The sequence below is a fragment of the Mytilus trossulus genome, chromosome 2 (assembly GCF_036588685.1).
Source record: "Mytilus trossulus isolate FHL-02 chromosome 2, PNRI_Mtr1.1.1.hap1, whole genome shotgun sequence".
NCBI lineage: Eukaryota > Metazoa > Mollusca > Bivalvia > Mytilida > Mytilidae > Mytilus > Mytilus trossulus.
The window spans coordinates 83,575,201-83,585,497 of record NC_086374.1 but is presented as its reverse complement, the minus strand read 5'-3'; the positions used below and the strand labels follow the sequence as shown (position 1 = coordinate 83,585,497).

The 10,297-nt window shown below is 34.2% G+C and overlaps 1 protein-coding gene across 1 annotated transcript; it reads left to right on the top strand.

The window, feature by feature from the left end:
• The first annotated feature begins 1,369 nt into the window (after nucleotides 1-1,369).
• Nucleotides 1,370-7,210, top strand: LOC134708177 (epithelial membrane protein 1-like). The gene is made up of 3 exons (XM_063568509.1): nucleotides 1,370-1,875; nucleotides 2,754-2,903; nucleotides 6,574-7,210. Exons 1-3 carry the CDS (start codon nucleotides 1,596-1,598, stop codon nucleotides 6,768-6,770), a joined length of 627 nt encoding a protein of 208 aa, XP_063424579.1. The 5' UTR covers nucleotides 1,370-1,595; the 3' UTR covers nucleotides 6,771-7,210.
• Nucleotides 7,211-10,297: the final 3,087 nt, after the last annotated feature.

The following is a 10,297-nucleotide window of genomic DNA, read 5'->3' as shown; positions in this document are numbered from 1 at the left end:
ATTCCTAATAATTGTACAAATTTGGACCCAATCCCTAATTCCCGGAATAGAAAAAGTTATAATACCAAAGTTCCGGAAATTATTCTTACGTCTCTCATTAAGAACTCATTAAAAATAATATTTATTGTTAATATGGCGTCGTCCTTTAAATGCATAAACTATTTGCCACTGGACATAATGTCTCTTGGTTGTGTGTATTTAAGTAATATTCGAAACCCAAAATTTATAATGCATCAAATACTTGTCACTAGACATTAAGCAAGCATCGGTCAAGAACTATTTATATGTTGCTAATCAATCTTTCAATTATGCTAAATATAATTAACTGCCATTGAACAGACTATAATGCTAATAAATTTAGAATTTTCTTCTCAACTTTTTTTAACTCCTGGTAATTGTGCTTAAAATACTTTAGGATTTTTGTATTTTTAGATGCGACTTTTATCTTATTTATGATCCAACAAAGACTCGACATCTTCAATGTCCCCATATATGAAATTGCTGTAAATGTTATAGACGTCAATGAAAACACAATAGCGCTTACAGTTTTCAGACGTGCGGGCGTTTTAAAGTGGATACGTTTTCGCGAATAAAATTATCGGACACGTTTCGAGTGATAAAATCGGACACGTTCGGGCGATATAAACTTTTAAAGACAACTTTGTGAGAAATAGACACATTTGGGAGTAATTTGACACGTTGAGGGGGGGGGGGGGGGTAAACACGTTTGAAATTGTAACAGATATACAGGGTCTAAAACAGCGATAATCAAACTATCTAGATGTTGACCAGTTGAAACAAAGCGAAGTACAAAGTACTATTAAAAAACTACGTATATGAAGTAGTTTCAAAACAAATAAACTTTCAAAATTTCTTAAATAGCTCGTTTAAAATATATATGATCTGTTCACATTTAAAATACAGATCATATATATTTTCGAAATAGAATCAATTTAACTAAAAATATCTACTTTACTTTATAATAATACACACATTTTTAAATACACTGGACGTTTATACAAAAGAAATAAACATTCATATATTATCATATAGTAAAAAAGATATTTTTAGTTAAATTGATTCTATTTTGGACAGTAAAGAGAGCGCTTAATTCTGTATCATACATGAAGAATGTAAGTATGCGGGGGTGTAACGGAGAATAATTTTACCTATCTACTATAACGTTGTCATGTAAAGCCTTTGAGCTGAGGCGGAATGCGATGATCAATGTACTGCTAACTTTCCCCGACAGTAACTTCTTATATGATTGAGGAAATAGAACAATTAATTAAGGGGGACAATAACAGTACATTGATTTTATTATCATCGTATGCGATTTATGATCTTTGCATACTCAACACTGCACAAACACACGTATAGTATTTATAAGAGTGGCTCATCTTTAGTAACTAAGAAATACAGTTAATCTTGTCAGCAGTTTCCCCGTTTAGAGCCTCAATATGTTAGCAGGTAACTTACTTTCATCAGCAGTTTAACATGGTAAACATCAAAATACAATTAGTTTTCTTCTGAAGCTGTAGTTATTATTACGTACTTAGTAGATATATAGGAATAGTGGATTATATTCATTCAAAATGTGCATTCCACTTTGGTTCGGATTCGGACCTCATTCCGAAGATGGATATGGACTTTCACCGTCAAAGTTTCCGTCGAAAGTTGGAGCCGTGGCAATGGTTGTTATGTTTCTTGGATGGATAGTAGAATTAGTGGCGATAACTACCATTTATTGGGCCGTGTTTACTTGGTTAACTGTGGACACAACACAAAGACGTATTACTATTACAGAGGCCCATGGCTTATGGAAGTATTGTTCCAAGTTTATTGGATTGTTTGTACAATGTGAGCACAGTCCTGGTTAGTATTTATTAATAATACATATGTTTCATGTCTGCAAGGGACAGCAATTACAACAAGTGGTAGGGGGCGTCTGTCCGTCTGTCTTTGTCAGTCTTACCAAATAGAAGTAAAAAACATGGATTTGGTTAATGAATAAATACATTTTTATCCCCCTTTTAATACACTGACTTTTAATTGGAATGTTAGATAGTTGGCTCTAGAAAAACAATTGCCTTTGAACACTTTTCAAATATAAGTGTTGACAACCCCTCCGTTTTCCTTAGAGCCACGCTTTTTTTGAATTTGAATCAATTATCACACATTATTCAATAAAACACTTAAAAATATACGCACGTTCATTCCTTTATATAAAAATATAGAAACGATTAAAGGTTTCTAATATAAAATATAAATATATATGTAGAGCGGGGTAATATATAAAATATAAAGACCTGATCAGGAATGTTCTTCGCAACGATGCAAGTTTTAAGGGAACGACCATTTATCTTCAAGGAGGAAGAGGTTATGGATTTTTCCTAAAAAAAAACCATTCTGATCCCAAATTTGATGACAAAAAATAATTATTCTGGTCAAGAAAATGTCATAGAAAAATGTTCTGATTGTAGATTTCCCCTATATCTCATAGTGTTATATATATTGATTTTTTTAAATAGCATTGATTAACTAAATAAATTTGTTCGCGCTTGGCGCGAATAAATTTCTGACTCAGAAAGAAACCCATAATCCCCTTGAAGTTAAATGATTGCTCCCTAAATCCTTTTCGATATTTACATTCTTCGTGTGATTTCGATGATTCTAGTTGAAGTAAAATACATTAATAAACTATAACAATATACATCGCCATTTTAAAAGTTCCGTATTTGTTTTATTTTCAGGATGGTTAGTGGCAGTGAGGGCATTAAATGTTATAGGGATGATGTTCGGTAGTGGCGCTCTTGTATTTATGGGACTATTCACATTTCTTCATTCAGAAAAGTGGAACAAAATTTTCAAATCCTCAGCTTTAAGTAGCGCCATTTTCTCAGGTAATTATGACTGTCTTATCTTTGAATAATTTTTGTTCATGATTATAAGCGAATACTGTCCATTGTTTATAACCTTCAGTTTTTGATTCTTTGATTCTTTGATTGATTTTTATATAGCACGCCATAGCAGCAGTAAATGAATACTAGTATATTATATCGACGAGATGCACATTAAAATGAAAATGGAACAGAAAATGGAGTTTGATTCGTTTAAAAGGGGGAAACATTTGACCATGGTAACAATAAGAAGGATATGGATAGATAGGTATAAACAGTCTTAGAAATTTACGAAATGATAAGATTGAGCAAGGAAATGGGGAATGTGTCGAACTTACTTTTGAGGGATGGAAACTGGAGTAGCCTTTTTCATGCTATGAGCGTGTCAGATTCTTAATCAGGGTTCTTCCAAAGAAAGCGATGCGTTTCTGACAGATCTCGCGGAACATGACTGCCTCAATGAAGGAATTTGGTAGGGATGGCATACCTATCAGCCGAACCCAAAGCCAAAGCTTAAGTGATCATGGGCAAAAGTATAATTTTTAAGTATCGAATTCGCTTGAATTTTCCTTGCTCAGTATTTTTGTGATTTTACTTTTTTTTGTATTTCTATTTGTGTCTATCTGATAAGTGAAGCCTTTTTTTTATCTGATTTTGTAGTTCGTTCTGATTTTTTAATGTTACACCCCAGTCCCATGTTAGGGGAGGGTTAGGTTTCCCGCTAACATGTTTATTATAACCTTGTCACATTCTGTACGATTTCCCAGGTCAGAAGCCTGTAATTTAGTGGTTGTCGTTTGTTGCTGTGTTTCATACATATTTTGTTTTCATTTATGATATTGTTTAAATTGTTTTACATGTGTGATTTCGGGGCTTTTAAGGCTGACTATGCAGTATGGACTTAGCGTAATTTTGAAGGCCGTATAGTGACCTATAGCTGATAATTTCTGTGGCATTTGGTCTCTTATGGAAACTTGTCTCATTGGCAATCATACCAAATCTTCTTTTTTTATATATGAAATAACTGAAACATAATTTCTTGTTTTACCGAGAATATAGCCACATACGTCTAACTAGTTATAAACATTACCAGGATTATAATTTAGTTCGCCAGACGCGAGCTTTGTCTACATAAGACTCATCAGTGACGCTCATATCAAAATATTTATAAAGCCAAACAATTGCAAATGAAGAGCATTGGGGATCCAAAATTTCAAAAAGTAGTGCTAAATACGGCTAAGGTCTAACACATCTTAGTGTTTAATGAATATTCCATCGCCATGTCATGTACATTGTAGCAGATTGAACATTATTATAAACTGAAATAAATATCTTCGCACTACTAATGATGTTTTATTTATGTATAAATAATAACATTAGATGTATGTTTCATTATAATACTTTATTTTGATTGGCTAACTGCACATCACGTGTTATTCCGTAAGCATTTGCATCACTCAATAAAACTTTTCATTCTTGATAACACGTGGTCCCACAATAAAGTGCACAGGTGAATAAAATATAAGATTTATAAAATTCGTGTTTTCATGATTCATGAACTTTCGCGCTTCATACAAAATGTACTTCGGTCAACGCTTTTACACCCCAATAAATTTCCAAAAAGAAGCATTCAATTCTTAAGTATATTCATCTGGTTTTCGCAGTACAAGTTGATTACAAGTATAGCGAAGACATTCCAATATACATTTATCTTCTGCGGGACAATAATGTACAGAATAATACATAACACGTGCTTATACTAGGGTTTCGTCTGTCGAAGATTACATAGACAATAACTGTTTAGTGTCTTTAAATATCAGCTGTATTTGTACGAGGCTAGGAAACAAGGTGTATGCGAGCTTTTAGCGAGCTACTACACCTGTTTCGAGCCGAGTACAAATACAGCTGATATTTAAAGACACTAAACAGTTATTGTCTTTATCCTGCAATTAATTCTGTATATTTTTTATGTTTTAAAGACACAAAAACTAACATAGTTAACATTTGTTTTCGATTTGTAATCCCTTGAGGTCCGCGTAGTAATATCAAAATCCCACATTACGCTGAAGACGGGTTCGCAAAAAAAGAATCTCGAATGGTCCACAATAATACATCGCTCAAGGTGAATAATTATCTTTTTTAACATAACAACTAATTTCAACAGTACAAACAAATAATAAAACATTGTCAAATTTGAAACAGAAGTGTACGAATTGTCCTACGCTTTAGACTTGACATTCACTGAACATGCATGCTGAAATTGACATGGTTGATTTTTTAACATAATTATTTGAAATCGACAATTGTCATTGTAATTGGAATGGAACTGGAATACACATTCTGAGGTCACACAGGTTCAAACAAAACTCAGTCCGGCAGTGGGCGGAGCTTTAAAGCGATATCTGTATATTATTCTCTTATGGTTGGGGCCTGTTATCTATTTCTCGCATGAATAGATAATTCTCGTATCACACTGTCCGGAGTGTGATACGAAAAAGTGATACGAAAAATGCGTTAATTTGATTGGCCAACGAAACCTCCTGAAACGATATTGCGGCATTTTCATTGGCTATTCTTTAGGTCAGTTAAAGGTCACAATGATGTACATTTCCTCCATTGCAACGGAGATAAGCGATTTCTTCAATAATATAGAAAATACGCACACTTTTCACCTTATTATATATTCTTATTCAAATATTATTACATTCTGAAGCGTACAAAATGTTTAAAAAAGTCTTATGTTGAAGATTGACGACGAACAGGACATATGACGTCACAATGCAGTTATGTTCAAGCAACTGGGTCGACGTTTCGCGGATTTTTTTTATTAAGTACAAAAAGCATGTTTACCATAAGAGAAATAGGTTTCACAACTCGGGAGAATTAGATATCGTTTGATATCAACTCTCTTTATTTAATTTAAATATTAATAACAAACTCGCCACAGGCTCGTTTATTATTATATTGAAATTAAATAACTCGAGTTGATATCAAGCGATATCTAATTCTCACTCGTTATGAAACCTATAAGTATTCAGATACAGCATAGCGATATCTGTAGGGCTGTATCTGTATAGTAGGACACCCAATTGCAGGATAAATATTAAAACAGGCAAAGATATTTAATGAGACAATCAAATACCATTCATTATTCGAAAAACAAAGAGAACAGCATGCAAAAAGAAACAAAAATCGAACATTTCAAGCAACAAGAATGACCACACAAGATTCAATAGCAACAAGAACTCCCAATAAAAAGCGGGAAAGTTATATTGACGCATGTGTCGAAAGATTGTTTTTTTTTTGCAAATCATGAAATTAATCAAAGTTTTTTGACATAATTTAACATAAATTAATAGTTTAATGTATCATGTATTTTTACACAGTATTAAAACATACAGATGTATCCAATAAAATTATTTTTAAAAATTAGACAAACAGATCTATCTTATAAAATAGTTTTTACAAGAATATTATATCAACAGATCTTCCCAATAGGACTAGTTCTATGCTAGACATCACATTATTTGTTTATTGAATGTTAAAGATCTGTATAATGACAGTCTCCATAAATAAATAACAATAATGCACAATGAAATTCTGTCGCTTACTCTATCACATGCATACCATTTTATTACTGTTGGTTCTATAATTTTCAAATTTCATTTTGTAGGAGTTTTAATCCTGATTGGCGCTATTGTTTATGGTGCATCTGTTAGCCAAGGGAAGGCACCATTACCAGACAAACAAGTTGGTGATGTGCAGTACGTTCTTTCCTGGTCATTTGCACTAAGCATCATTGCAGCCATTTTGTTTGTCATAAGTGGAGTCATAATGGGGTTTGCCAGAAAACCACGAATGATTGAATGAAGATGAAAGACAAGCAATGGCGTCTGTTTTATCAAATATTTTTGGGGTTAAGTGCTTGGTTACAGATGTACAAAAACGTACTGGAGAGTGCTAAGGTTCTTTTGAGCATTCTTCGTATTTACATTGTAAAATTGTTTAAACGTTTTGAGCAATAATTCATCACATATATATGTGACGTATTAGAAACAGTCGTCAGAATATATGCTTCACATAAAAGTACAAATGCTGCAATCCGATGTTTGTTTTATTCAGAATATAGTAAGATGAGTGGTATTTATATATATATTTATTCTGTGTATGCTTAAGTCTCAGTATGATCAGTGTGTGCTACATAAGGATAAAGCTTGAACTATACAGAAACTTTATTATATGACTCTTTAGTTCTCAGTGTCATTTTAATATTTTTTAGATTGTGAAATATATCCTTGGTTAGATGGTATTCAGGTAGATTTTTCTCTCGTAAATAAGATTTAAATGTCCTCCCGATGGAATCTGTTGATCGGCGAGTATTTGAAGAATCCTTTTCTATCAAAATCTTCTTAATTTCCTTATTATTTAACGATGGAAAGCGTTTTTCAGTAGCTACTTCTTCTGCTCCAGCCATATTTTGTTGCCGGAAACATGTAACTGTCGTATGTGAGATCGAAACGATTTTATGTCGAGAGCGCTGATTGGTTGATATGCATTCGGTCGTCCAATTAAAAACCATTTTATTTATACATCCCTTAAAAGCTAACAAGAATTCCCCGTTTCTATATTTAGGTACACGGACGCTGTTCCAAATCTTATATTAACCTCTCGTGATTTTTGCCGCGGTGAATATAACGTTTTATCAAAGAGGATTTCCTATGCTTTTAGCCAATGAGAAAACAGAAAATTTATAGTCATATAATAAAACAACATAACGACTGGATCATTCGGGTTTTATCTAGAAATCATTTTCAAATATGCAATTTTCACTTTTATGTTGGAAAAACAATGTCAATTTTTACTTTGTATTAAAAGTTAAACAACTTTTGAAGTTTACGTATATTTTGTAATGCGAAATCTGAATGTCCATATTTTCAAAGCTCTGATTCCTTTTTAGATTTGGCTATACTTTTTGGACCTTTTGGCTTATAGCTCTTCATCTTTTATATAAGCTTTGGATTCAAATATTTTAGCCACGAGCATCACTGAAGAGACATGTATTGTCGAAATGCGCATCTGGTGCAGAAAAATTGGTACCGTTAATGTTATTACTACCACTGGGTCGATGCCTCTGCTGGTGGACGGTTAGTCCCCGAGGGTATCACCAGCCCAGTAGCCAGTACTGGCATGAAAATACGGATTTTTTGTGTTATTAAAATTTGCTGTTACAAAATGTTTGAAATTATTATAAACTAAGGTATGTATCTCCCTCATGCAAAGCTCTGATTCCTTTTAGGATTTGGCTATACTTTTTGGACCTTTTGAATTATAGCTCTTCATCTTTTATATAAGCTTTGGATTCAAATATTTTGGCCACGAGCATCACTGAAGAGACATGTATTGTCGAAATACGCATCTGGTGCAGAAAAATTGGTACCGTTAATGTTATTACGCAAGATTGATAATTGTTAGGTCTAGATATCCATGACAGTAACTGATCAGCAGTTATATTACCAAATATATACAACTTGATTAAAATATGAAATGAGTTAAAACTTGTCCAGCTTCTGAACATGTTAGTAAAAAATCAAATATAGAACAAGGTGACCCTAATATTAAAATAAGAAATATAGTGTTAGTTTATTAAAGCTTCACAACTCTGGTCATCATACTTCTATATTTACAAAATATGATTTACGTTATTGACGACCTAGCTACAACTTACACAGACTGGTGCCACATGTGGAACAGGATCTGCTTTACCTCCTGGAGCACCTAAGACCCCCCCCCCCCGTTATTGACAACCTAGCTACAATCTTACACAGACTGGTGACACACGTGGAGCAGGATCTGCTTTACCTCCTGGAGCACCTACGATCACCCCTCCCCCCCCCCCCGCGTTATTCAAATTCAAATTCAAATTCAAAGTTTTATTGCCATATAAACTTTACAGTTTGTGACATAATATAACAAAAAAAAAAAAAAAATAAAGACAATAACTAAGTAACTCAATATATATACACAAATTAAGGTAAATATTAAAGGGTCCCCTGCCCTCAGTTCCATTGACTTTTTTTATAAAGGATCCTAGTTTATTTACTTGTGTTGGTGTTGATGGGTTCAGTATATATATATAACTTTGTCATTGTCAGTGAGATTAGCAAATGAATTACTTTCTCTGTTAATGCAATCAAAATATGTTAATCTAATATTTGAATTATGAGAACAATTTATTAAGAAATGTTTCTCATCATCTAGTACTTTGCATTTTTTGCAAAGTCTCTCTTCGCGAGGAAGTTTAAAATGCCTCCCATTTTCAATTAATAATGAATGGTCACTGATTCTAAGTTTTGTAATTAATTTTCTAAATTCAAAGTTTGGGTTAGAGAGGTAAGGTTTGATCAATAGATTTGGCTCAAATGTTTTATAAAAATTTAATTTACTTTTATCATCAATAGATGTTAACTTATTTATCAACAGGTTGTTGTAGTATGAGTTTATTTGGGGTTTAATATAGCTTTTAATATTTTTTAATTGTTTTAAATTATCACAGGTTTTTAGTCTATCTATATCAATGTTAGATTCAGAAAGAATATGTTTTGCAAAAGTGAACCACGAATAGGTGCCACTAGAATCCAAAGTTTTAGTTATTTGAACAACCTAGCTTCAATCTTACACAGACGGGTACCACATGTTGAGCAGGATCTGCTTTATCTCCTAGAGCACCTAAGATACCCCCGTTATTAATAACCTAGCTACAATCTTACACAGACGGGTGCCACATGTGGAGCAGGATCTGCTTTACCTCCTGGAGCACCTACGATCACCCCCGTTATTGACAACATAGATTCAATCTTACACAGACGGGTACCACATGTGGAGCAGGATCTGCTTTACCTCCTAGAGCACCTAAGATACCCCCGTTATTAACAACCTAGCTACAATCTTACACAGACGGGTGCCACATGTGGAGCAGGATCTGCTTTACCTCCTGGAGCACCTACGATCACCCCCGTTATTGACAACCTAGCTTCAATCTTACACAGACGGGTACCACATGTGGAGCAGGATCTGCTTTACCTCCTGGAGCATCTACGATCCCCCCGTTATTGACAACCTAGCTACAATCTTACACAGACGGGTGCCACATGTGGAGCAGGATCTGCTTTACCTCCTGGAGCATCTACGATCCCCCCGTTATTGACAACCTAGCTACAATCTTACACAGACGGGTGCCACATGTGGAGCAGGATCTGCTTTACCTTCTGCAGCACCTACGATCACCCCCCCCCCCCCCCGTTATTGACAACCAAGCTACAATCTGACACAGACGGGTGCCACATGTGTAGCAGGACCCGCTTAACCTCCTGGAGCACCTCGGTCACCCCCCCCCCCCC

What these genes read in the sequence shown, in the direction of transcription:
- LOC134708177 (XM_063568509.1), top strand. Translation starts at nt 1,596, where the DNA reads ATGTGCATTCCACTTTGGTTCGGATTCGGACCTCATTCCGAAGATGGA. An exon ending in ACAATGTGAGCACAGTCCTG is followed by an intron (nt 1,876 to 2,753) that starts GTTAGTATTTAT and finishes TTTTATTTTCAG; the next exon opens with GATGGTTAGTGGCAGTGAGG. An exon ending in AAGTAGCGCCATTTTCTCAG is followed by an intron (nt 2,904 to 6,573) that starts GTAATTATGACT and finishes TTCATTTTGTAG; the next exon opens with GAGTTTTAATCCTGATTGGC.